The sequence below is a fragment of the Ambystoma mexicanum genome, chromosome 8 (genome assembly GCF_040938575.1).
Source record: "Ambystoma mexicanum isolate Mex_15411 chromosome 8, UKY_AmexF1_1, whole genome shotgun sequence".
In the NCBI taxonomy this organism is placed as follows: domain Eukaryota; kingdom Metazoa; phylum Chordata; class Amphibia; order Caudata; family Ambystomatidae; genus Ambystoma; species Ambystoma mexicanum.
The window spans coordinates 1,311,276,459-1,311,304,312 of record NC_090929.1 but is presented as its reverse complement, the minus strand read 5'-3'; the positions used below and the strand labels follow the sequence as shown (position 1 = coordinate 1,311,304,312).

The 27,854-nt window shown below is 40.9% G+C and overlaps 1 protein-coding gene across 15 annotated transcripts in view; it reads left to right on the top strand.

The window, feature by feature from the left end:
• Positions 1 to 27,854, top strand: part of JAKMIP3 (Janus kinase and microtubule interacting protein 3) — a 2,072,678-nt gene that overhangs the window by 1,165,001 nt on the left and 879,823 nt on the right. For 8 of the 15 annotated variants that reach the window (XM_069611426.1, XM_069611425.1, XM_069611424.1 and 5 more), the window contains 2 exons: positions 3,537 to 3,752; positions 5,562 to 5,681. In XM_069611426.1, coding sequence (XP_069467527.1) covers positions 3,537 to 3,752; positions 5,562 to 5,681 — 336 coding nt within the window. The remainder of the gene's footprint in view (positions 1 to 3,536; positions 3,753 to 5,561; positions 5,682 to 27,854) is intronic. The other 7 variants (XM_069611433.1, XM_069611434.1, XM_069611435.1 and 4 more) reach the window with 3 other exon arrangements.

Sequence of the window (27,854 nt, the reverse complement as noted above, 5' to 3'; positions counted from 1 at the left end):
GTTTTGTTTGGTTTTCGGGTCGGGGGAGGTGGGGAGGCAGGGAGCCTCCCTGTTGCCTCCCCACATAAAAACAAATGGCACCACCGGGGAATGGCTTCGGGTGGCTGCAACATCGGGCAGAGAATGTATATTCTCGCCCACTGTTCCAGCAACTTGATTGGCTAATGGCCCTTCCCCGGATGCCAATATGGGCTTACACACCCTTTTAGTCAACTGATTTGTTTCCACTGGTCCGTTGTCAATTGCTGATGGCTGTCGAGTAGTTCCTTAGCATGCTCCTACCAGCGGGCTTACCAAACCCGCCCCTTGTATTTTCTCTGTGTGTCCTCCTCTGATGCCTAAAATTCAGTATTCCAGTTTGTGGTGATTTAGGTTCCATTTTGAACAGGTGTCCTTGGCATGCAAAGTGCCAGAGAGTAGTTTTAAAGTCTCAGTCGATTTATGTGTCAATTACTCAAGTGCTATACAAGCTAAAACCAGCTCAGTTGTATAGTGTACAATGGGAGCAGTCTGCTAATAAGCATTGGTTAGTTGAAAAATGTACTGATTCATCATGAAAAAGCTTCACTGTAACATGTAAAAAGCAGAGAACAAGTACCATGTATGCCCCAAGCTCCGCCAGTGATCAACCAGATGGGCACATTTTCAGAAAAATTGCCCAGGTGTAATGGGGTGCAGCGATACTTGCATCGCTTTACTGCAGGAACTGTGTTGAAGGCCTGCACCACCCAGCAGCAGAGGCCAGTATAATGATGGTGTCAACCATGGAGACCTGGAGTCAGTGGCAATTGGGCAGTAACAATGTGTTGGGAAAGTTTGAAAATAAACTGGAACTGTTCCTTGGTATTATGTTCGACCTGTGAAACTGTTATTGGAAATTGTTCTTTTTTGTTCGAGGACCGCCAGAAGATGACAGCGCAGATGAAGTCTTTTACCTTGATTAATGGGAGTAATTGGTGAGCAGGTTCTAACAGTGTGCTGGAAAGGTTTAGAGATAACAATACTTTTGTAATATGTATGATCTGGGAAATTGGTCTTGTTTTTTTGCATCAGCTTATTCCAGTTGTTTTGCGTTTTTTTGTAGGCCATTTTGTTTGCCTAATTATTGAATCTCTGTGGTAGGATATAGTATGTGAGGAGGTGTTCTGGCAATCAACTGGCAGTAAAATGTGTTTCCATTTCCTAGTGGCAATGTCATTGCATTCCGCCAATATGGCTATCATAAAGCGCACATGGAGATAGTCACAGGAATTGGATTTGTGGTAGTCACTCAGTTATAGCAATGTCCTTAGAGATAAACTGCCTGAAGTCACTGTTTTATTTGTTTATTTGTTTGTTATTTCATTAATATAGCACACTAAACCCGAAGGCATTGAGACTCTGCCTGCAATGGTTACATCTGCAAGTGAAACAGCAACAGCTAGCAACAATGACTTGGGGTGGGGATGAATGCGTCCTTAGAAGATATGTGCCCTCCCTGGTCCCGTCATGCGTGAAAAGCAGAGTCTTGAACTGCTTGCAGAAGGCCCAGTTTGAGTGTTCAGTTCTTAGAGTCAATGGTAAAGCATTCCAATATTTAGCGGCAATGAAGGTGAAGCTCAACCCCCCAGACCTCTGCAGTCTAAATCCAGGCATGATGAGGCGCCGAGTGCTGGAGGTATGGGTAGGTCTTGCCAATCGCACTTCTCAGAACTTTAGCGAGCACTATCTTGGTGCGGTGTTCTAGAGGCATTTGTGAGTGATGGCTGGAGTTTTAAAGATAATGTGCTCACGAATCAGAAGCCAATGCACATTTCTTCTAGCAGCTGACATATGCTCACATTTCAAAATGTTCAGAGCAGCACTAAGTGCATTGACCTTTATCACCTGCAACTTGCTAATGTTTTGATCCGAATATTGTGCACAGGTGTTTTATGTTGATTAGTAAGGTACAGACTAGATTGCTGTTCCAAGATATGTTGGAGTGGATGTAAACTGGTGTTCTGACCTTTTAAAAGCATTATTTATTAGACCTGGGGGCCGTTTCCGAGGTGCATGCGAATGTAAGAAAGTGTTCCTCCATGAAGGAAGAATGTGGTGCAGGGACATAGTTTTGGCTTTTGTTTGTGTCTGATTTATGGCTTGACAACAGCCCTGGCAACCGTCAGGAATGCAGGGCAGCCACATGGAGAGGATCTCCTCCCAGCAGCACTGGTTTTGCAGGACAAAAAAGGAGTAAATATACATTTCCTTTGAGGGGGCCCTTAAACTCCACTGCACACTTTTCCCCTTTATAAACAATGCATTTCTTAGAGTTCAGCACCACTTTTCTAGTTTAATTAAAGTTTAAGGACACTTTCTTTAACTAGAAAAGTGGCAGTCTATTAAGAAATACTCGCAATATCGCTTTTGGCATCTTTTGCTGCTTGAAAGCCCTCCAATATTTCCACGCACCTCAGAATGATGGTGCTGGAAGCTGGAAGGGAGAATGTCGTATTTCCATGCACTTTTTATCAAAAACTCAGATTCAGGCCTGTGGTGTACTTCCGTAGTAACGTGAGTTGCTTATTAGGCGAAGACTAGCAGGTCAATTCTTCAATGAAGTCTTTGTTTCCATATCCTCATGAGATTCCACCCGTAGGCTCGGGTTTTCTAACCAATCTAAGATTTTGGTAAGTGGATGTGTTTCGTACGTCACGAAGATGATCAAGGGGGAATGGTTATGCAGATGTTCTCCACATATGCAGTGCCTTCTTGCAAAATGAGTTCTTCTCATTTTGAGAGTTTCTGATGTGATGTACATATGTTGGTTCTCTCCCCACATCTGCAGGATTTCCTGTTCATCTGGTTCAATTATCTGGGACTAGTATTCAAGTATTTCCTCCTACATGCCGAAGGGCGTGCTGGATGTGGGTTAAACGTTGAGTGTGTGAATGGCATACTAAGTACTTGCATGCTGTTTGGTGGACCTCTTACTCGCATATGAATTGAAGTATATTCTGAAAGAATACATGAAAGAAAACGTTGGTTAATTAGTGGAGAGCCTTTGCAATGTTTACTGTTAGCTACCAAAGAAGGAGTCTTTGAGAGCATGATGTGTGAAATAAAGCTATGCACTACATAACTTTCTGTCTGGTCTGAGCATTGGGCACAATAATCGACATGGTGGATATTCGGATTTATGTCATAATTGTATGATGCATTAATATAAATTAACCTAATTTGAGAAGTTGAATGTATTTCATAAACGTGCTGTAGTATATTGTTTTGCTAATGCTGTTCTTTGACGCTGTTTTCTTAAAGAACCTACTTACTGAAAATCTAATGGCAGGAAAAGCATATGTTAGGTGGAAACAGCAGAGCCTTGACTTTTTCATTTGTTAAGTAATGTATGTGATCATATAATAGGTGTTGAATCAAGTCCACTGAATGTGAATCTGTTGTTTCATATACACGTTGCAGCTGTAGTGCTGCCTTTAACAGTGCTGGTTTCAATGGTAACCCCAAACCTGTATACAAATGCAAGACTTTGTGACTGTATTTTGTTCTCCTTATAGATGGAGGAGATCAAATTAAAAGACAAAGCATTCTACGTGCTGGAAAGAGAGTTAGGGGTGCAGGCCGGGCATGCTCAGAAACTTCAGCTCCAAAAGGAAGCTTTAGATGAACAGCTTTCCCAGATCAAAGAATCTGATCGGCATCTGAGTAGCCCCAAACGGGAACTTCCCTATGCAAGTGGTGCAGGAGACGCATCAGACCAATCAGGAAGCCCTGTAAGAACTTTGACCTGGTCTTCAGTTTAAACCCACACATCTTGATGAGTGTGCAAGCAGGAGCTTTCCCTGAGCAGAATTCAGACAACGGTGCCCATGCCATTGGCTGTCTTTCAAACATACTGATTGCAATACCTAAATTTACCAATGGAGAACATTGGATTATGTTGCTTTAATTGCTACTGGGGATATCAAATATATTTGTAAGGCTCAAACATTGATAATCGATCATATTTGGCTTTGGCAAAGTCTCTCTGCTTACAAAAACAGTTTTTGTTGACAGTTCATGTGTTTTCTTCCGTAGATTTTAATGATAATAGTAGAAATGTCAACATGGTTGCTTAGCATAGTACATTTCATAGTACATTTCAAGTGCAGTTAGGGAATTCACACTAGTAAAGATTACCACAGTACTGCTTGAACTTGTGTTACTTTACATTTCACATGCTAAGTGCTTTCAAAAATATTTCATCCCTAGTACTGTGTAATGTATGAATCTAAAAATCAAAGCAGCTGGCAATACAGCATGTTTTCTTTATTTTTTAGCAATGCCTGTTTTAAATTTCAAATTTTGATTTTATATTGCTGCTTAATAATGATAAGTAAGCAATAGCTTATTGTTTACGTTCTCTACATCGAGTCTTATTGACAGTGAATGTGTAAAGGTGCATTTTGTAAGTAAATGTATTGAACCTTCTGAATACATCACATAGAGCCTCTCCTGCACCTATTGAATGAGGAATCCCACATTTGTTTTGGGTTCATCAGGATCACAATTATTAATCTATTTATTTCATCATGATTTTACATTTCTTTGAGCAGCTATTAGTATCATAATATAGGGCTGATAAAATGTACCGCTGTCATTTTTAATGAGACACATTGAGACGAGGTTTTTTAGGTGATTTTTGTTTATGTATGTTTGCATTTCTCTTGAAAAATTTAACAAAATGATTTTCAACACCAAAGCACTTAGTGTGGAGTCACATGTTTTAAACACTTAGTTCAACAGTAGCATATAGGCGCATTGTTGTTTTCCTTTTTTTTGCTTCATATCCCTACGTTAACTTGTACAAGCATGGCCATTGACGTTTGGTACCTCACAACTGAATGTTTAGAAAATGGCATTGTGGGAGGAAGAGTGAAAGATTTCAAAATTGAAATATATGGCAACAATTGATTGCAAAGAAAGACAACATGGAATGTGAAATAAAAAAGGACTATTGCCGTTTTCAAAACAGATAGGGCCTAATTAAAAAAAAGATTTGCCATGGGGTAAATGAGATGGCTGTGATCATTTCAGATTTGTACCTTTTACCTTATACATGATTCTCAAAGGGTAAGAGGGAGCTGACAAGAGCACCGTTGAGATGGACTTTGGCAAATCTATGTGAACTGCATTTGCACGTGGACATCTCAAAGCTTATCCCGGCATATCAAGATTGGCCATAGTTCTTAGCTTTATGATTAAGGTGGACGGTGTAAAGTGCCGTTCCTCATTTTCTTGAGTACACGTTTGCGTAAGAGGCCGGCATTGCCACTTGTAGGGAGATTCATTTGTGAGGTATGCAATTTCTATTTTTCACAATGCTTACAACATATTCCTTGAATGTGTGCAGTCCTATGTATTGGTTGAATCATCCCCATTGTTGTGTTTCTGTATGCCACTTTTGCAAAAACTCACATCATATTCTGAAAAATCAGTTTAGGTGGGCAGTTTTCTGAATGATAAAGGCGATTATGTAGTGCACGACTATCATATTGCAATTGCTCGTATATGCAGTTATTTGCAGTTGATCTTTGTTTCAGGAACAGCAGTTAGATGAAAAGGATGCACGTCGCTTCCAACTAAAAATTGCTGAGCTGAGTGCAATCATTAGGAAACTGGAAGACCGTAATGCCCTGCTATCCGAGGAAAGGAACGAACTTGTAAGTACAAGCATATGATTCATATCTCTTGATGTTGTTTTTTTAATTGCATATTCTTTTGCTTTATACAATTCAGTTCACTCAAATTAAATGTACATTCTGGGGCTGATTAAAAGACAGACGGTCAGTCAGTTATGCATGTAATGTATGTCATTCATAAATTATGTATACATTTGGTTGTTAATGAAGACTCGACATGACATTTATGGGAAAACATGTCAAGCTTATATTCTCCATTTGCATGCCAATAACTACTGGAGTAATCCATCGTATTTGCAAAGAAAGTGATCACTGAATATGTTATGTTATGTTATTTTGCATTTAAATAACGTATATGGGCAGAATGTATGCACTGTAATCATATGTACTGTTCTCAGATGCAAACCCAATGTGGTCTTAAGTACTTTTAAATAGCGTTTTCCTCCTGGCTGCAAGTAACTTTTCCATAATTGTTATCATGTGATACACATGTGCTGCCATTTTACAATTTTTTGCATTTTCACTGATGTACTACCCAATTTCACTGACCCCCATGTGCCATTCGTGCACATAAATATGGGTAAAAACATTTGCAAATGCATCATAGGACTTGGAGGGTGTTCTCCCAATATTCGCATTTCCCTCCTATGGGCCTTTCTGAATACAACTCTGGTGATTTCTTAAAATAAGAGGTCTAGGCAAGACATGGATCATAATTCATCAGGTGGTAAGGAATTCTATTTGGCATCTGTTTGTTAGTCACAGTTCTTTCACAGTCAGGACTTGGAAGACTTTGAAATCAGGTAGTCTGTGTAGTATATTCAACTCAGTCCAGCTTCTCACAGGTAGGGGTAGGACCTTTCACTGCACATTCCAGAACTCTACGCCTTTTTCCTCAGTCATTTTTTCATTTGTCATTAGGAACTTTGCACGGAGAAACCAGGTTTCTGCATCAGTTTCAATTGATGACCAAAATAGGCATCTCTGTTCATTGGCTTGCAAGTCAAGGAAACAGCATTGACCCCACCTGGCTGAAGTGACTTGCCCTCCAGACCCCTTACTTTTTAAGAGCACTAGTCAGCTGAATTCAGAAGGATCAAGAAAAACGACCACTAAGTCTTCTGGCACATTCTGGCACATTCATAACTCCTCCAGCCAAAGCAATTGACTCATTGAAAGCCTCCTTATCCACTTCTGCCTGTGAAGTACTATGATGAATTCCAGTCTGCCAATCCAGGCTTAGCAGTGTTCGACCTCCACCCCATGATGACCTCCAGTTTCTTCTGAGCTGCCTTAGTGTTCTTACCGGTCTAAGCTAGTTCAGTTTGTCACGTGAGCACCTTGGTCCTTGACCTAGTTATTAGCGACCTCTATTTCAATTTACATAGTGCATGCACAACAGAGTTCATAGTTCATGTGCATAGTTCATACAAACATTGGTAAAGCAAAAATAGGACGGGGAAAACCTAAGGAAAGTCTGCTAAAAGAGAAAGATCTACGGCAAACTGAGTGATGATGTGGAAGGGGCCGGAATAGAGTTGTTCAAATTTATAATCAGAAAATCCACATGCAAGAGAAATTCACATTCCGCCGGTAATTGGGAGTTTATTTATTTATATACATATTTATTTATTTGTGATCTTCTCCCACACACTTAAGTTCCAGTTTTCCAAATTTCTCATAATACATGTTTCCACAAAAGCCACTAGGAACCTGGCCTCTATGTAGCAGGATTAAATGCTTCTCAAATTAGTTACTGTATTTAATGCCTTTAGTAACTTTGGCTTCAAGTTCCAGGAATCAATAATTTTCCCATCAATTTCTCTCTTCATTTGGGCTTGGAACACTGTCTCCATAATTGAACACTTATCTCATTATTTGGTTTATGCTTTTGCACACATAACTTTCAATCCATATTACATGGATCCATGTTTCTACAAGCAATTCGTTCTCCTGTTGCAATAGGAACTTCACTTCCCAAGTCTCGAAATTCAGCACTTTCCTGATTACTTGCTTTCTGCAATTGTGCTGCAAACTTTGCCTCGAGGTGCTAGAGTTCAGTGCCTTCCAAATAATTGTTCTCCAATTGCATCTCTGTGTTCCAGGGTCTTTGGCTCCATGTTCCAGGGTTCAATACTTCTCCAAATCTTTGCTTTCACTGATTGCACTAGAATCTTTACTTGCAAGTTATTCCAGAGGGCAATAAATTGAATACCCCATGTAGGAATTAATGGTCACGCTGATTATGGCAGTGCTTAGAGACTGGAAGAGTCTGTTATGATATATTTATCACCACATTTTAAGGACAGACTCCCAACTTTGGAACTTCTTTCTGAGATTGTTAGCCTGCCAGGTTTTACCTGGGGAGTGTCTTGTCTATCCCATGGCCTTTTCATTAGCTCCATCTCTATTCTGCGGTGGCTTGAGCATGTAAATTATTCTCACCGCCAGGATTTAATACTCACCACACTTACTCATTCCCTGCATCAGCTCACTGACAAGCTCAGGCCATGCAGAGGAATATCTGTCTTCTCTGCACCATGTCTGCATCTGACATTCCTCCTCCAACCCTCTCTCTCAGTACCTTCCAAGAAGAGCAGATTCGAATGGGTTGTGTCCTCAAATGTATTCCTCATCTTTCATACATTCATAAGTCTGCTTGCAGCTTTGGCAACTTTTTTCCAAAGTGTCGGGACCTTGCATCATCGAGTCGTGGACCTCTATGGCCTGCGTCCTGTCCTTGGCGGTGACATCAACACTGGTGTAAGAAACTTGTGCGGTGCATGCTCCTTAAATTCTGATTTTCCACATGCTCTGTACGCTTCTGACAGTAAATAACCTCTGCTATTTCTCAATACATATTTTAGGTTTTCGAAGTTCGTCGAAAATGTCAAGCTTGGTTTCAAAAGGTTCTTAGATGGTGGTGCTAAATGTCAATTCAGACCCACATTGGATCTGCCTTTGGTGTTTGGGTGTGTACACAGAGTTGAAAACTGCAGTTCCTGTAAGTCGATGACAGTTAAAGCCTTCACGGATAGGAAGGGGAAACTTGTGGCAAATAGGCCCCTTTCTAAATCCCCTTCTACTGCCCCTTCCAAAATAGGACATCGGATGAGTCAGGGAGGTTCCCCTGTGAAAAAGCACCCCAAACACTCAAAGCACTCGAGATCCAGATCTCGTCATTCATCCTCATCCTCCGCACACAAAAAGAAACAAAAGCATTGTTCGTGGCTGTTTTCATCAGACCCCTCTCCGCACAGACGGGTAACAATTCAAAGCAAGTCAGGATCTTATGCTGACTAAGAGAAATGTTGTATCCAGATGTAGAATGTTTTTCTGAAGGCAGCTCCAATCGCCCCTTCAAAAGAGCCGAAGAAGGATTCAGACCCTAGTAAGACCTACAGCGTGTCTTATGAGACCTCTACTCACATGCCAAAGAGCACATGCAGTAAGTCTCCTCGACATCCGTCAAAGGAGTCTTTGTCTCTTCACAAATTGAAGCCTAAGTCTTCCTCCTCTACTCCTGTAAAGGAGCGGGTACCTGGCCCATCAAAGCCAGTGTTGTCATTGAAGCTGTTAAAGCTGTCAACGACCTCAGCGTCTTCGACGCTATCAATGCCATTGATGCCCTGGAAGACTTCGAAGACTTCTATTGATTTGCTGAAGTCTTGTAAGCCTTTAGCTAAGGTTGACTTTTTTAAGACCATAGGGTCAGTTTTGGAGGAGAAAGTGGATGTACCTTTCGGATTGGAGTATGGTACTCCCAATTTGACTGATGAGTGGATTTTAGAGGATTCCAGGTTGCAAAACTTGTGGACACTCTGAAGGATGTTAGTGGCTTAGACATCTCACTTGAGACAGATTTCACCACTCCTGTCTCTTCAAGACATGCAGACCCTTCATTTACCTCAGTGATGGGTAAAGTCATGGGAATATCTTAGTTGGGGAAAACCAGTTGCAATCTGGAAAAGGATTACCTTACAATCATGCTGGCTAGGGGCTCCCCAATGGAGCCACTATTACACTTCTACACTGCATTGAGAACCAGAGTCTTTGAAAAACTGTTTAAAACCAGATATAACACCAGTGGTTAAGAAGGATCGGCCAAAGAATACAGGCCGGCCACAGTAAATCCAAGTTTTCTTTCAGAACACCCCACTCCGGAAAGCTTAGGTGTTCAGGTAATCCCATCAACTTCTAAGGCTGCAGCCTATCATACTATCCCCCCGTATGTAGATGATAAAAAGTTTGATGCCTTAGGGAAGAGGGTGCTTTCCGCAGGCTGCGTGAAATGAAATGATATTTTATTTATATTGTGCTCATACACAAGTGTGACCCTTCATACTATCAATGCAACTTGTGCCCTGGCCAAGTATAAGCACACCTTGTGTGATGTAATAACTTTGGCTGTAGAGCATATTCCCGAGGGGAACGAGAGAAAGGGGTTTCTTGACCTGGTGCAAGATGGCAAGAATGCCATGTGCCAAACCCCCCAGTCTGGACTAGACTTTTCAGACTGGTTAATCAGAGCTTTGGCGGCGAGTACTGTCCCCAGAAGATTTGCCTGGTTGAGAAAGTCTGGTTTTGCACCTGATGTCAAATCAAGACTCTTGGACATACCATTTGATGGCTCCCAGCTTTTCGGCCCCATGGCCGATGACAGCCTACAAAAATTACAGGCATCCAAGGTGACAGCTAAGTCGCTGGGAGCAGCGATACACCAGCCTCAACATTCTCAAGGGTCTTCCCACAGTAGGAGGGGTCGGCCTTTTCATTTCTACTCCGAATTTGCTATAGGAAGAGGCCAGCTTTCACAGAGAGGCCAAAGAAGAGCTCCCCGATGCTCACTGAGGAGGAAAAACTCCCTTCTCAACCTCTACTTCTATGCCCTTGACTTCAGCAACAACCCTTAAACCCCTTTGAGTCCTTGGCTCTCAAGACTCTGGTGGCAGCAGGCTGACTCAGGCATAACCTCCGATGCTTGGGCACTGCAGACAATAGCTCATGGCTACTGCATCCCTTTCCTAAAAACACCCCCGGATTGTCATCCGAGAAGCCCAGCCTTGAAAGGTCTGGATCTGCTCCTCTTAGAGGAGATTGTCAGCCTGTTGGAGAAAGATGTCATAGAGTCAGTACCTATGGCGAAGAGGAATCAAGGTTTGTACTTGCTTTATTTTCTGATCCCCAAGAAGAACGGAGGACTGCAAGCCATTTTGGACTTGAAATACTTGAACAAGTTCCTCAGGAAGGACAAGTTAAAGATGGTTACTCTTTCACAGATTCTTCAGGCCATTCCACTCCAGGATTGGTTGGTGTCATTGGACCTTCAGGATGCTTACTTTAATGTGCCAATTTATTTTGAGCACAGAAAGTACCTGAGGTTTGTTATTGGTGGTTCTCGCTATCATTTTTGGATTCTGACATTCAGGCTCACCTCAGCCCAAGGGTTCACACCAAGTTCACGGTGGTGGTGGCAGCAAGTCTAAGGAGGAGGGGATTCACATCTACCCCTATCTAAAGAACTGGCTGATCAGAGCTTGTTCTGCGTACAAGCTCAGGGTCATCTTAGTCAGACTTGCCTCTTCCTCCACAGGCTGAGCTTCTCCCACTTGACACCAACTCAGAAGCTTCAATTTCTTGGAGCGGATCTGGAGTCATCCTCTGGGAAAGCCTCACCCCCACCCCCCGAGTTGAGGACTCAACACCTTTTTCAGATGGGCCAAAAGTTTCAGAGTGCTCAATATCTTTGATTTTCTGAGGCTGCTCTGTATCATGGAATCCTGCATTCTTCTGGTGCCAGAAGCCCATTTGCGAATGAGATCCCTTTGTTGGGCCCTCAGATCCCAGTGGTCACAGTTCTATGGCAGAATGACAGACCTTCTTTAGGTGCCAAACAAGGTTACACAGATCTCCTGTGGCGGGCCTGTCAGGTGAATGTGATGAAAGGGATCCTTTTTGGCAACCATGGGTGGATATAACACTTGTGACGGACACCTCCCTCACAGGGTGGTGGGCCCACATGAATTACCTTTCCATCAGCGGTCTTTGGTCTTCGTCTGTGTCCAGACTTCAGATACACCTTTTAGAGCTGAGAGTAAACAGATTAGCGCTGATGGCTTTTCAGCGTTCTGTATGTGGGAAGACTGTCCTGATAACGACAAACAACACAGTGGCCATGTATTACTTCAACAAAAGAGGGGTTGTCGGGTCACTGCCGTGGTGCATTGAAGCATTGCAGCTCTGGTTCTGGGCACTACAAGAAGGAATCTTTCTACTGGCAGTTCACCTAGCCAGAGAGGAAAGCATATTGGCAGATGCTCTGAGCAGGCAGAGCATTGTCCCCCACGAGTGGGAACTAGCTCAGGAAGACTTTTTAGAGCTATTCACCCTTTGGAGAACCCCTCAGGTGGATCTGTTTGAAATCCATGATCCTGATTGCTCTGGACTGGGCCAAGAGAAAGTGCTACCCGAACCTTCTAGAGATGGCCATCTACTCTCCAATTCATCTTCCCCAAAAAGAGGATTTGCTCTCCCAGGAGCGAGGTCGCCTTCTTCATCCAGAAATCAGTACTCTGAACCTTCACACCTGGTTTATGAAAGAATAAGATACGAAGGACTTCATCACAGTTGGGCGGTATCCCAGCAGTAAATCTGTTGGAATACGGCCCAATGCAATTACTGTTACCGCCACTTGGTCTGGCGGTTCTGCCGCCAGATTGCAAGTGGTGCTGCTGGTATAAGTCCCCATTTTGTTTAGTCCACGGGCCTCAATGGGTATTTTCAGCGCAATTAACACAGGGGTAATTTGCACTGTGGTAATTGTGCCGAAAATGAGTGGAAAGTCAGCACATTCACCTCCAGCTGAGAGCTGGAGATTAATCCTGAAACTTTTCCCGAAACTCCTTATTGGGCGGTGAGGTAATGCAGCAGTAATGCTATTACCTCTACATGTTTATCACCCCGCCAACTTATAGTGAGGCATAAAGACTGGGATCTTCCAGAAGATGTAATGGTGGTGTTGCTTTCGGCCAGAAGGCCAGCAACTAAGTCTTTGTGCTGAAGCTGTTAGAATACATTCTGGAGCTGTTGCAGGGATAGGGGCTTCAGGTTTCCATGGTAAAGGGTTATCTAGGGGTGCTTTCTATTTTTAAGCATTTGCCAGATCAGGGTTCCTATTTCAAAGTCCCTATAGAAGTTCAGTTCCTAAAAGGATTAACAAATATAGTTCCCAGGTCCCTTTTTTTATACTGGTTTGGGACTTAAATCTGGTGTTAAGATTTCTAATCGGGAGTACCTTTTGAACCTTTGCATTCTTGTCCACTCAGAATTTTGACCCTTAAAAACTATTTTTCTAACTGTGATTACATCAGACCACATAGTCAGTGAGCTACCCACCCTTTACTACCTTTTTTAAGGCAAGGTGATTTTGAGGGTGCGTTTTTTTTAACCAAAAGTAGTATCGGAGTGCTATTTGGCTCAGAAGATCGTTATGCCTGCTTTTTACCCACCACCTCATCCCTCTAAGGAGAAGGAGAGGGTACATCGCTTGGACTCAAAGAGGGACTTAAGCTTAGATATTACTAGAATGTGCACAATTATGCAATGTGACCAACTCTTTATGGGCTATTCAGGACACAAATTGGGACAAGCAGTCACCAAGCAAAACATATCTCGCTGAATCGTTTATGCATTTCTGAATGCTATTCCTTAACTGACAAAGATTTTCTGAAGGCTGAAGAAGGCGTACTACCTGAGGAGTGGCCACTTCTTCAGCTTTTGAGAGAGGGCTGCCCATGCAGGACATCTGCAGTGCAGCAACTTGGTCCTTTTTGCACACTTTCAGCAAATACTGTTGCTTGGATTCAATTTCAGGTCAGTAAGCAAAATTCTTCAATGCTGTGCTTCACAGCATTAATCAGCAATGCATTCTCTCTTTCACCCCCTTCAACAGACTGCTTTGGGAGACTATAAAAGATGAAGAAAACGTGGGAGGACACAATACTTTCGAAAAACAAATGATTACCCCTGATAATGTTCTTTTGACTGGATGTTCCTCCCACGTATTCCTCATCGCTCTTCCATTTTACCCCTCTATCTTAATGAGAATGAAACTTTCAATGCTGTTAGTGGTTGTCATGCCCTTGTCAACCCACAATTGGTCCTCTTTGCCCTTGTGGCTATGCATGTGTCTTGGATGGGTCCAGTGGATGGAGTTGTGGTGAACTTCGCTCTGAAGTATATCACGCTGTGTGAATGTGTTGTGAAAGCTCCAGAGGTTGAAGGGTGTGTTGGACTAGGGCAGCCCCTCAAGCTTGACTCCAATGAGCGTGTATTTATTTTTGTCAGTGACATCTGACAATCTTGCTGAAGTTAATTCTGGGCCAAATTACAACCCAAATACCAGGAGTGCTCCTGACTATTTAAGGTTAAAGTGAATTGAACCTGCACTGAGTATACGCATATTTATGTGTTGTTTGTACTTGCTGTATAGGCAGTTTGTTTAGGTTTCATTGTATTGTGATGCAGTATGCATGAAGCACTTTACCTTTTTCTGGACTATGCTAAAGGATCTATTCCTTTTTTATATACAGGATATTGTATTTGTCAGTATTTTTATTGTATGTCTTTTAACAATAATTATGACCGTGATGTCGAAAGGGGAAACTTCAAAATCTCCCTCTGGGAGGCCCCACGAAAAGGACATCCCTGAAGTGGAACATCAGATTATTCCTAAAGAAAAAATGTTGTGAGTGAGTTGGTAGCCCAATTCTCAGTGGTCAATGTAAGTTTATCATTACTAATCACTTGTGGTGGAACAATTGACACATTACAGCTAAACAATATGAATTATAGAAAAGGTTTAACACTGGTTCCGATAAGGTTATTAGGACTTTGATGAATCAATTAACGAATACCTTACCTGGTTTAATTTGATACTGCGATATAATCAATATTGATAGTTCAGAGGAAAACAATCACTGGTCATTACATATTCTGCTAAACCAGACACAAGTCTAAAGACTGAAATAAACATATATAAGCCAGGTGAAGGCAGTTTGCATTGTGGGCTTAGATGTGTCACAGGTGGCTCTAGAATCACTCCCATTCTCAGAAGTGATTCAAGGGGTTTTATTGCAGGTTTGTGGGGTCTAGCGCCGTCATTCGCTTTCGTGTCTAATGTAGAACCTCCTCCCTAACCCTGCATACGTAACCACTGTTAGTGCTACAGAATGTTGAACCCTACTATCTGAAATTGACTTGTGCTTGAGGTGAAGTCCTAAATGCCATCTTCCTAGACTCCCACAGGGACTTCCTAAGTGCCCCTACTGTACCCAGTTGTTAGTGCTCTAGATGTATTTTAGATAGTTCCTTACAAATACTGATGCTCACTCTCACCTCTAAATTTTCAAGCATCTCTTTTTGAGCTTTCATTCTCACTCATCCCACCAATCTTCTGTCCCTTCTATGTTTCACTCTTCCTAGGTCTGACCTTCATCCTTTGATGTTACTTCTCCTTCCCTCCAGCTCCCGTTAGTCTACTACCACTGTGTAATAACTCCTACCTCCCCAATACTACTGTTCACCCCTCCACACTACAGCTCCTCCCTCTTCCCCAATACTACTCTATCGACCACACTACTTCTCATTCCTCCACAATACTGGGCCTCCCTCCTCTATACTACTGCTCCCTCCCCCACACCACTATGCCTCCCTCTCTCACACTACTACCCCTCTTCTAAACTAATATTTTCTCCTCCACAATACTACTCATTCACCATCCTTTCAATCAGTATTCAGTTGCTTCTCAATCACTCCTTAGACTATCCTTTCTAAGCATTTGCCACACAAACACACACACTCACACTGAATCTCCACTTGCACTCTCTAGCCAAGAGTTTAACTGCCTCACAATTCTTCTCCCCATACCCGAAGCTCCTTCCTCCCTGCTGCTGGTCTCCTGGTCATCCTCCAACTCCACTACTGACCATACCCAAATAGCCCACACTTTCTCCTTCTTGTTCCCTGTTAATGTGTGTGTGTGTGTGTGTGTGTGTGTGTTTGTGTGTGTGTGTGTGTGTGTGTGTGTGTAGTGTAAAGCCTTGAATGGGGTAGTAAGCCCCACCCATTTCTCCACGTGAGCTCGCCACATAACATGTATTATGGTCCAGGAAAGCAAGAGTTCCTGTTCTGTTCTTTAATGATGGGTGGGTATGATACTCCTTTCAGTCCCTGATGGGCATGGTGCGCTGGTGCGTCATGATTGCTCAGTAGCCCTGCTTGAGTGTGAGACTTTCACAGTCCTGGCCAAGGCACATTAGAGCCTCTTGTGGTGGCTTTCCTGGTTCACTCTCCATCGCTCTACCAGGTGTGGTACTCTGTCATCTCCAGTCTCAGTGTGTTGATACAGCTTTTTTTCCTTGTTGGAGAAGGACTTTGTAGCAGTCTGGTGATTGTTCAGGTTTCTCGTCATCTTCTGGCTTCAGTGTTCTAAAAGCAACAGAAAAAGACTGTGCAACTTCAGTTCTGTTTATTAAAGCTGGAGATATCAGTTAACTGCACAGAAACATACTGGTAGTGGCAGGAAGTGGGTCTTTCTAAATAGAATGTTCCCTACTATATTTGGTCAGGCTTTCTCCATACACCTTCCACAATCCACTCAGAGGGGCTCTTAACCCTGACAAGGTGAAGGACTTGGGAAACCGGTATGTATGGTTTCCTGTAACGCCCACAATTTTGTAATAAAGAACAGTGCAACTCCTATGGGCTGTAGGAATAGCAGCACCATACAATCACAGTTATTCCAAGAATTTCGGCTTGCTATTTATGTCGTATATCTTAACTTACTGCCCTCAGAACTGCTCTGCGCTGCGTGATTTTGCACAGGTTGCCATGTTTCCTTTTGAAACCATATGAATGAACTCAATCACTGATGGAACAAAACAATCATTGGATTAATTTAAATCTGAAAGGGGGTGATGTTTATCCCCAGTCTCTTTTAATTGCCAGAAGGGCCTATTGAATCGGTGTGACAAAGAAAAATTATGAAGAAAACAGTGTTGCCTGATGGCTACATTCAATATTCTCAGAACTGTTACTTTTCTTCTATTTCAAGGCAAAACAGTCTAATGACTACATGTGCATTTTCTTTAACCTCCTGGATGATTTAATTTGCTAATAAGACCTTCTCTTTGTAAAGCAGTTTATCCTTCGCCTTGGTCAATTTTGCAAACACACTGTTATCATGCTTTGGGTTCGCTGGAGGACTGTCATTGGGAAAGGGCCCAAAAGCACACGGGGTTGCTTTTGAGGCATCAAGTGACCCCTTTCTGGATGCTCCACTGGAGTCCAATAGTGCCTATTAGGTTTTATGTTGATGTGTGGTCACTTGTAGTTGCCTCAAACAATCTTGTGCAGTGTTCTGGATGGATACCAAGGATGCTTTCAAAAACCTCACAGGAAAAAGGTCTTATTATTAATAGGAAGGAGTAGTTTTAATTCTTACTTAGAACATAGAAAATGTGTTGTCAAAAAACAGTCCAACCTACTGCTGACTTTCTAAGTATAATCTTGTGGCAAGAAACTTGGCTATTGTCACCACCTAACCTTGATAGGTATTATACAGATATAGAAAATCGAAGGGGCTAAAACTAAGTAGATCTGTGCATGAAGCACCATACAAACAGTTGTTTTAAATATGCTTATATGTGTAATTAATCAGAATTTCAACCAGTGAAACACTTTATATCAAGTAACATCATTATTTCTCTCTTAAATTGTTAAAATTCTCCACAGAACTGGGGTCGGGGTTACTTTTTTTTAGGCTAAGCTAGGCCACTGTGGCTCCAATCTTATTTGATGAATGAAATGGTGATGGCGGCCTATGGCTTTACCATCTTCTATACAAATGAAGCCTATGCACCACAAGTGTCTACTTCCTGCCATATATACAGGGGATTTTTAACAATCCCCATTGTAGTTCTAAAATTGATTGTTTTTTTGGTTTCAATTAAAATGTGGGATCATAGTTTTGGTTTAAAAGTCATAAATAGAGTGGACAGTGGGCACTCGCTCTTACATCTCGAAATTAGATACAGTCACTGCAAACCTCTTCCTCACAAACGTATTTCTGTTAAAGAGGGTCATAACCCAGCGAAATTACTGTAAAATATATTGGGATTGACTTTTAGGAAAATATTGCCAAAGACCTTCAGGTGAGCTCTTAAACATTGAGTCGTGTCTCCCTGTTAATTTAAGTTACAAAGTTATAAAGAGTTAGGTAATGTATTTCGATTTGTATTAACTGAACAGGTAGAATGTGTCTTTCAGACTACCTCCAACTCCCATTCTCAACCTAATACCCATTGCTATTCTGTCAAAGCAGACATTGATTATAGGCAGTGGCTGCAAGGACACCTTGAGAAAAAATGTATCAATGGTCTTTATACAGATGTCTCAGTATTCACAGTATGTGAATGCTGCTATATATTCAAATTGTACTATGAACTTAGCCTCCAAGTTCCAAGAATCAATGTTACACTTATCAATACTTGTTTAGGGTTGCTCTAGGAACTGTGTCTTCACATGCCAGGATTCATTGTTTCTCTCATAAATGACTTTCTCCAGTCACTATGGGAATGTTGCCTCAATGTTCTGGAAGCCAGTGCGTCTTTCCTTACTTGCCTTCTCAAATTATGCTCTGAATGTCACCTTCAAACTCCATAATTCTGACCTGTAACATTACTTGATTTCTTCAGCCACACCAAGACATGTTTCTCCATGTTCTAGGATTCAGTCTTTCTGCCATCAATTGCTTTGTCCAATGGCACTAGGAATGTTGTGTCCAGGTTCCAGTATTGAAAACTTCACACAATGCATGCTTTCTTTGTTTACACTAGGCGCTTTACTTCCAAGTTCCAGGTCTCAGTGCTTCTCTTGTTACCTGCTTTTTCCATTTCTGGTGCCTTTGTAGTCTTCCTACTCCACCTCTTTCCAGCCATGTAGCCCTACCGGATGTTGTTTTATACCACTCCTTTGCATCCTCAGGCCTTCTTCTTGTTCCTCTCTTACACCCTCCTCCATTGAGCTTGGTGTATGCAAACCACTCACACCTCTCAGATTTGCTGTGATCATTTACTCTATTTCTCGTCTGCTCACTTGTGCATCTGTCCGAAGCAGGAATGTCTCTGTTGGCTCGGTATGTAGTCTACATCTGTTGTTCCTCATCCTCTGCATCCTTTTGGTAGCTTCCAGAGCAGCTTGCTCTCCTCTGCCCTGGGCGTGATGCTTATCTTGCCGTTGCTGCTGTCCAGTTTCTGCATATGACATCCGTTGGTACTATGATTCCTGGTAAGACTTCTCAGACTCTCAACTGCTTGCCCGTCTACTCTGTCACTTAAAATCCAGCTAGGATTCTTTTTGCTCTGCTCTTTTTGCCTCTTTCCTGAAATGTAGTGCCATGGCACTGGTCACCTAAGAAAAAAAGGAAAGACAGACTCTGGTCCTGGCATTTTTCACAGAGGTCTACTTGTCACACAGCCGTTGGAGCACACAGTTTTGCATATGTTTTTATTTAAACGCGCTTTCACACATACTGAAAGTGTTTGTTGATATTTAAGATTCAGATGTAATTAATTAGGCTTTCATACACATACAATAGTTCAATTTGTTTTCTGGCATAAGTAACACTTCTTTGTAAACTACTTTTATTAAAGAAGATTTGTAAAGAGAATCAAAAGAAAAACACATACCTTTCAACCCATCACCAAATCCATGTACATATAAAAAGAATATATTTTCAGGCTCAACGGTTTGTTTTGCCTTGGTGATTAACTTTAATGGCATCATAGTAATTCAGTGGAAAGTTAATTTTTACCCATTGTATACATGCATCCTGTTCATGCCACAGATATGGCCTTTCAATTGTTTTGAAAGGTTATGGGTTTGAGCTTAAATGATCACTTGTTAAAGAATCCTTTAGAAAAATTCTCTTGATTTGATTAAATCAGTTATTCATTCTCTGCAAACCAACCCCTCTTACATTGTTGCTCAAGTGTTGAGCACTCCTGATCATCATACTCAATGTACACATCTGTGCAACACCACCATGCCAATTTGGTGATTTTACTTCTTCTCTTCAGCACTGAAAGGCTCTGTAATGGAAATGTCCCTAAACATCTTTATCAATTTATAAAAGGTTACATTTTTGAAACAGTATTTATGAAGCTATTTCTTTTGTCACTGTTGAACAGCATCTTATTCCATCTGGCTAATGCACAAACTCAGCTTTCCTGTTGCCTTTTGCAGCAACTAGATGAAGGTCTGGACAAAGATTGCTCCAAAATATATGTCTGACCATTGCAAATATTGTAATTTGCCTAGTTCATGCAAATGACTAAGTTTGATTTTGTCAACTTGTCTCACATTTATCACTTTTAGGTCTGTTTCCCTTGAGCCTGTCAGACATGTGCCTTGCTGCATCAGATCCACCATATCTGTTTATGTATTTTCTCCTTCAAACAATGTACATAGGCAGAGGGTTAGGATAGTTTTAGATGTTTGTACACTGGTGGGGCTGCTATCTGGTTGAGCTAACTACCTATTGTCATAAGCACGAGACCAATTAGTCTTCCTGAACATACTTTACATTTGAGAGGGTGCAAGAACGGTTAATGGTCAGCTAATAGTCTAAACCCAAGACCCTAAAAATTGCAATTTACTGAGTAGCTAAAACACATGCGCCCCTTATCTCCCTACACATATTCTATCACTGGTTATTCATACAGAACTCTGTCAGACACATTCATTTGATAAATAATGGATCAAAACAGCCATTTAATGTCCCAAAAACAGCTGACACATTTTTTGACTGGTACAAGGTCCTCTTCAGGGCTCATAACACAATATATTACATTATAGACACCACATGTGTGTTGTGCAGGGATTCACAAATTATTTAAATTCATGGACATATATCCCAAAACGTCACAAAATATCATCAGCCATAATGTATCCAAAAACAAACCATATATTGTCATCAATTAACATTTCATAGTCATGTTTAACACACATCAATGTACATATTATTCAACAATGAAAAGGAAAGGGGGAGAGGAGGGAATCAGGAGAGGGGAAAAGAAAGGGAGGGAGAAACGGATAATCTTTAGAGGTTGAAATGTTTTTGTAATAGTCACATGTTCATACTTCTTACATTCTTTATAAATGTCATAGCGCAACTCATGCCCTACACCTTCCTGGTAGGTGTCAGTTATCACGTCAGTGTATAATCTCACTCCAACATAATATTTCTACCAGCTTGGTTACCACTTAATGTATTCCAATGGTTAAGAATATCATTCATCCTAACGGCACCAAAATAATTTGAAAAGTGTACAAAGTGTACTCAGCTAATAATCTGAGTGTCCATCACCTATCTCTCATGTGTACCTGCACCCACACACTAACACCGTATGTGGCCAAACATAGACTCCAAAAATAGTGTTCTTCATAGCCACCAATTGTATACACTTCTACTTGTATTCTATTTCAAAATAAATCTTTCCATGTATTCACTCCAATTCAAACACCTTCTATATATTGGGAAATGAGAGATATGCATCATCACTAACAACTCAAAAGTGTGGGCCTAATTACAATCATTGTAAAGGTACACAATCGTATTGTTCCTCTCACATACCTGATTGTCTTCATTCAATGTTGGTTGCTTAACCTCTTGATATCTGGCAGTGTACCTCAATTCCTTCCACTGGAATATGTAACAAACTACCAATAGAAAGGTTACACATTAAAACGGATATCCTCCATCACCGAAAGGTTCTTCCTTTTGCTATTGGTTCTAGAGTGATAATGATCATCTATACTCACATTAGACTGTGTGTATTAACGCACAGAGCCCTGTTGGGTGAGTTGGCGTATTGATGTGGCAGATAAACACCAGCTGTCATTTTGGAACTTATTTATGTCTGTGTGATGTTGCGCATTGCACGTGTGGCATCACACCCATTACCATCTGAAAACAGCATTTCATCTCTTAACACAGTAGTAGGTATAACTGACATTCCACTTCATGTTAATGTAACTAATGTACACATAAACCATCTAGTGCCAGTGCTGTATGGCACTTCAAATAAACCATACAACATTTCTTACATGTATTAAAGTCATCAACCTTTACCAATTCAATATCCTCTAGGCACAACAGTGTTCCTCTCTGGTTCCCATCCTGGTACAAGTATTATATACAGTCTCAAAATGCTTCATTAACTGTGCATCATTATGTTGCTTTACGGTGCTCATTGTGAACTCCATCCCAATATACCTAAGTTGAAAACACAATCTCCATCTCATAGGCCTCTTGCCTACCACAAACCTTTAATTGTTAAGCACACATAGACTTACTTCATCTGACAAAACATGTCATATCTTGTCCATTCTCTATGAAATGACTCTCAATGACTTAGAGACTCGAAGATCTCTCTGACTTCCAATGAATTGGAATTACCACAACCTATTCCGCAATCCACAATCTTTTTAATTTAGGCAATCTTTCTACTTAAATTAAAGACACAATCTCCATCTCTTAGGCCTCTCACCGACCACAATCCTAAACTTGTTAAACACACATTGCCTTGTTTCACCTGACAAAACATGTCATATATATCGTCCATACACAATCGTGTTACTCCCATTGAATTGCCTAATTTCTAAACTTGAAAATCCCTCTGGCTTCCAGATAATTTAAATTACCAATGATTATCAATCCCATTACTTAGTTTATTGTGTTCATATGTCCCCTCAAACAATCTCTCCTATCTTATATGGTGTAAGGATAACCTGTTGGCTCAGCCATTCAGGTAGCAAACCCAGAACAATGTGGACATGAGTTAGCACTACTCTATATACAAAAAATATGATTCCTGTTTGTCACAGTACATCCCAGGTTGACCCAACCACTGCTAAATCTAGTACATCTTGGTATCATCTCCAGGCTGCAATATGTTCATGTAATACCCATTGTTCAAAGTTACATTCTCATAGGAACACTCCCATTTCATGATAAAAGTTGAGACCCATCTGTATGTGCTATATTGGCAGATCATTTTTGCTTTGAATTGTCTAAGGGTCTTATCTCTATCACTTCCCGTGGGTTCACATCCTATATGTCTGAGGCCCACAACTTGTATGTCCCTTTTATCCCCCATCTGGTGATGTGTCTGCCAATGAACTGACAATGGAAATCTCAGATGTTTTCTAATGCATACACGTAACCCCCAATGGTGCTACTGATATACGCCCATCCACATATGCAAATAAGTCCACATACACCCTTTTGGATATAATGCCACAGATCCTCATCTAGTGAACGAATGTGACAATGTCTCTTAAATATTTTATACTAAAAATGACTTTCTATGGAGTATTTGGTGCTCAACCTCACCACCTGTTGGTCTACTGCATTTTCCTTGACTTTGAGTTTCAGTAGATCACTTCTCTGGTCTGCCAATCCCCTCTTCTTTGCCTGACCCACAATCAAGTCATTAAACACTCTTTGCAAAATCTTCTTGGTTAATATTTTGCTTTCCTTTTGGTAGTCCATAATAGTGGTCCAATTTCTCCTTGTGCTAATAAACTCCCCTGTCAGGATATTCTTGATGATACATGTCTTGCAACATTTTGTTTCTGTTAGAATCTAATTGTCATCTGTGGGTTTTCTAAATGTCTTTGTCATAATTCTCTGATCTTTTACAAAGAGGTGTATATCCAAAAAAATCAATATCTCTAGCATTGTTGTTACATGTGAAGCATATTCCAAAATTAAATTTGTGCAACACTTTTTCATTTCCAAGCCAAATCATAAAACATCATCCATGTATCGTACCCATAACTTAATATGTGCTGAATGGCCATTATACACATGAACATATTGATCTTAATAAAAGGCCAAAAATCTGATTGGCTAAAGACGGGCTTAATTGGCACCCATGGTCATTCCCCTAGTCTGTCTATATATGTTACTATTAAATAGAAATACATTATTCATAATGAAAAATGCAATATTTCTTTTAACCTAGTGATATGCATTAGGTACGAGGCGGATCTCTTTCCATATAAATATTCAATAGTCTCTAAAGCCAACACAGGCCTGATCAATGTATATTAAAAATGTTATATTATTTGTAGCATATGCATAGTGTCACATAAGTAGGAGGGCACCTTTAGAACGTCTGATTGTAGGATGGCATCTATATATTTTGAGAAATTCTCGGTAACCAACCCCATTCCACTAGCTATAGGTCTCCCTTTTGGTATATGATCAAATTGTTTATGGAACTTGAGTAAACAACAGATCTTTGGGAACCTGGAAAATGTGGTCCATAAAAACATAATTTCCTCATCCGTCATTAACCCTGGCAGTCCCCATTTTGCAACTAGTTTTTTTGCCTGTAGGTTGATTGCCATACTCGGGTTGCTACTTAATTTCTCATAACAGCCCAGTTCTTGTAAGTGTGTTTCTGCCATACATATGTAATCCAGTCTATCCATGACAGCGATGTTACCAGTGTATCAAGAGCTTTTCTATCTGTTGAAGTTAAATTATAATGTCCCCTTCTTTTTGGTAGGATTGTCAATGACCTTAGGTATGTCCCTGATGACAGCTTTCTGGAACAAGTCAATTGTGTTCTTTGGTCCAAACACTGGTCTGAATGTTGACCTATCTTTGAGCTCTGATTCTGTAAGGAGTTTAGTTTAGGATCAATGTTGGAGAATTTTAAGATATCTATTTCATCCAGGCTGCTTGTTCATCTAACATTAGAAATCTAGTATTGCTGATGTCTTGAACAGTTAAATCACTATCTGCCCCTGTGTCTATTTATATCGTTTCTCTGAAGTGTTTAGTATGAGAATATTTATTTCATTTATGCTTCCTTGTAAATTCGAAAAGATCAATTTGTGTGTCTATCCAATTACTTTTTGCAGTAGGGCCAAAAGACATCCCTTTGTTGAGTACTGCTACTTCAATATCTAATAGATCTTTTTTAGATAAATTAAGTACCAAATTATTCAGTGTCTTGGTCTCTGTTCCTTCTGTGACCAGGAACTGGTGATCCTTCTCCTTGGGTCTGTCTTTTCTCCTCCTTCCCTTTCCTCTCCCTCTGGTCCCTCCTGTCATTCTTGGCAGTTTGTGGTATCTGTTATTTTTTTTGGATACATTATGATAGATCATGGATCATTGGATACTACATTATGAAAACATTCTCCAATAGTAAAGGGTTGTCATTCACCTGGATTATGTTACATTTGAGGATCACATTTCTAATGGACTCCTTATAGCAAGTAAGTATACATACACTCACAGGGGATAAAAACGTATGCACTTGTTGTGTATTTAAGCCTAAATGAGTGACGAAAAGACTATACATTCTTCAAAAAATGTAGTTCATTTTGTAGATGATGGGTATAAGATTCTGGAATGACGAGGTATAATACTTGCTTCTGACGAAGGGTGGAACACCAAAACCCTGAAACACATAGAGCTCTAATCCTGATGCATGATAATATTTTGTCCGATTTAAACAATTTGGTGTTTTTGACACAGTTTGTCTCGTACAACTTATTTCTAAAAAACTGTCTACATCACTTATGATTGACTGTTGATTCAGTAAAGTGGTGTGCAGGGGACTTAAGGGTCCTTAAGTCTGGGTCTCTTATTTTCCTCTCCACAATACAACCCAATCTAACCAAAACACTTTTACTTCAAAATAAAGGACTTAAAACACAGAAGCCAAACCTGCAGCACAACATTTCAACCACAGCAACCCCTATTTTTCCCCATCTCGGTTTCTTCATCTTCCCCACAATCACTCACCTTCTTCGCTTTCACCGTGATCACCTCACTTAGCTATTCACTTTAATTATACTTCTCACTCTTACACAAAAGAAAGCATATCATCAACAATGCCAGCCAACTCTCTGAGACATCGCCTTCACTCGTGCATAGAAAGAGTGCATTGGTTTTCACTATAATACGGCTGCTCTTGCTCTATTCATCACTATTACAGAATGTTCTATTACAGTACTGTCTTTCTCTGACTACAGGAAGATACCCTTCACTACTATGACTAACCAAGAAAAGCAAGGTGAGGGCTCCGTCTGCACAGTCAATACAGCATGAAGGGTGCCAAGGCTATACTCTAGAAAGGTATCTATGGGTGGGTTTACTATAAGATGCCACCTCACCCCCAGGTGAGGGCTCTAGCCATCCAGAAAAGCAAACTGAAGGGTATCAGGTAAAACCTCACGATGGACATGCTGGTGGGGATACCACCTCACACCTCAAAAATAACAAAGTAGGTCAATATATATACAAGCGACTTGCGACATAAAACAGTTCATTCACTCCTCCAAAACACTCTCCCTTTCAAATCACATAACCTCGTCCACAGCCACACATGCACACCTACCTTACCCTTACCAAACCCCTTAAATTAAAGAACAAAACAATCTTTTTCCCATATTGCCCCCTTGCTTTACCCACCAAAAGTGCATTCATATGAAAATTAACCCTGAAGCGCTCCGAAATGATGCTCCTTCAATTTGCCCTACACAGCTGGACCACAGTACCACGCCTTCGGGGAACAGATACGCCTCTCACCAATATGGGGCCTGTTGCCCTCTATTTTTCACCATGCACGGAAGACTTTTCCCAGTTGAGAAGTGCCACAGCCGAGTTGTTCGGACAGGAAACCCTCAATGTCTCGGAATGCCTGGGGCCCACTGAGGGATGCCAAATGTGCAGATGGGCCTCTAATCACCTTAACCCAAAGTAGGCCCACCACTTAAGAAGTGAGTGCACGTTTGTCTGCAAAGAAAGTTTATTTTACAAATGGCCGGGAGGGGCTACATGATGTTATGGAGTCAAACTAACCAGAGTCTCCTTGAACCACACAAGTTGACACATTTTATACATTTTGTAGCAGTAAAAACACTCCGACATATTTTATTACAAATCATCTCCCATACATGAATAGTCAAACCTATACAAAATAAATCCAATCTCCTCTAATTTCCACACTCTCATTGGTCACATTTATTAAACTACCATCATCAGCTCATATTCATAGCACACCCCTTTTCTGGGATTCTTCCATTGTGGGTTGTGATGTCATCCCATAGTTACACATTCACATTCACATACAAACATACTTCATTACAAGTTCCAGCTGGCCTGGAATCTCTAACACTGGAAGTGATGCACATGGTTTGCAAAGACACTTTAACGATATTCAGAGGGGTATTAATAAACAAGTACCCTTTCAACTGTCCTATAAATATCCTATCTACCCGACTTGCTGGCATCCTTGTTTCACTCAAATCTACACAACTACCAATTCAACACACACAGCCTTTGATGCTTCCTGAGAAAACTGACCGAAACCCATAAAGCATTTGTCAACTATGCCCTTGAGCGGACCTTACACCCAGTTTATTACTTGCTCTCTAAACTGATAGCCATACTTCTCTGGACAATGAATAACAGGCTCCCACGTACTTAAAAATGTTGCATCTCCTTTCCACAATAATGCCAATTCGTAAAAACCCTAGCCTGTTTGCAACTGATCACCTGATATTGTTCCAACTGCTCGCTGGCCTTCATCAGCCTTCAACCTTGCTAATCCAGCTTTCCCAGTCTCGTCCTGTCAGTTCAGGTTTTTGATCCCTGCATAATTCCTAACTTACGAGAGTAGTTTATGGCATACAAATCTGTATATTCATCATGTACTCCAACTGCCCGAAAGCACATTTCCCTCAAGACCCCCATGTACTGCATTCTCTCACAGTGATGTCCTCATTGCAAATCTACTTTCTCGCATACACATACCACACCTATATTGCATTTATATTTCAACGGCCGTTTTGACATTTATCTTGCTGTGCGTGTGAGAATCTGAAATCTATGAACTTAATCTCAAAGTAACACTAAAAGTAAAGCTTATCACATTCCCATTAACTACACTAGATACATGTTAAATTGCACATTATGCCAACTTCGCCATTCCCCCGCTTTCTCATTGGGACCTTTACTGACCACCCCAACATTTTGTTTTCTTATACACCGATTGTCATGAAGCTGTCTATATGATGTAGCTTTCCACATATTTTCCAGTAGGTTTGGAA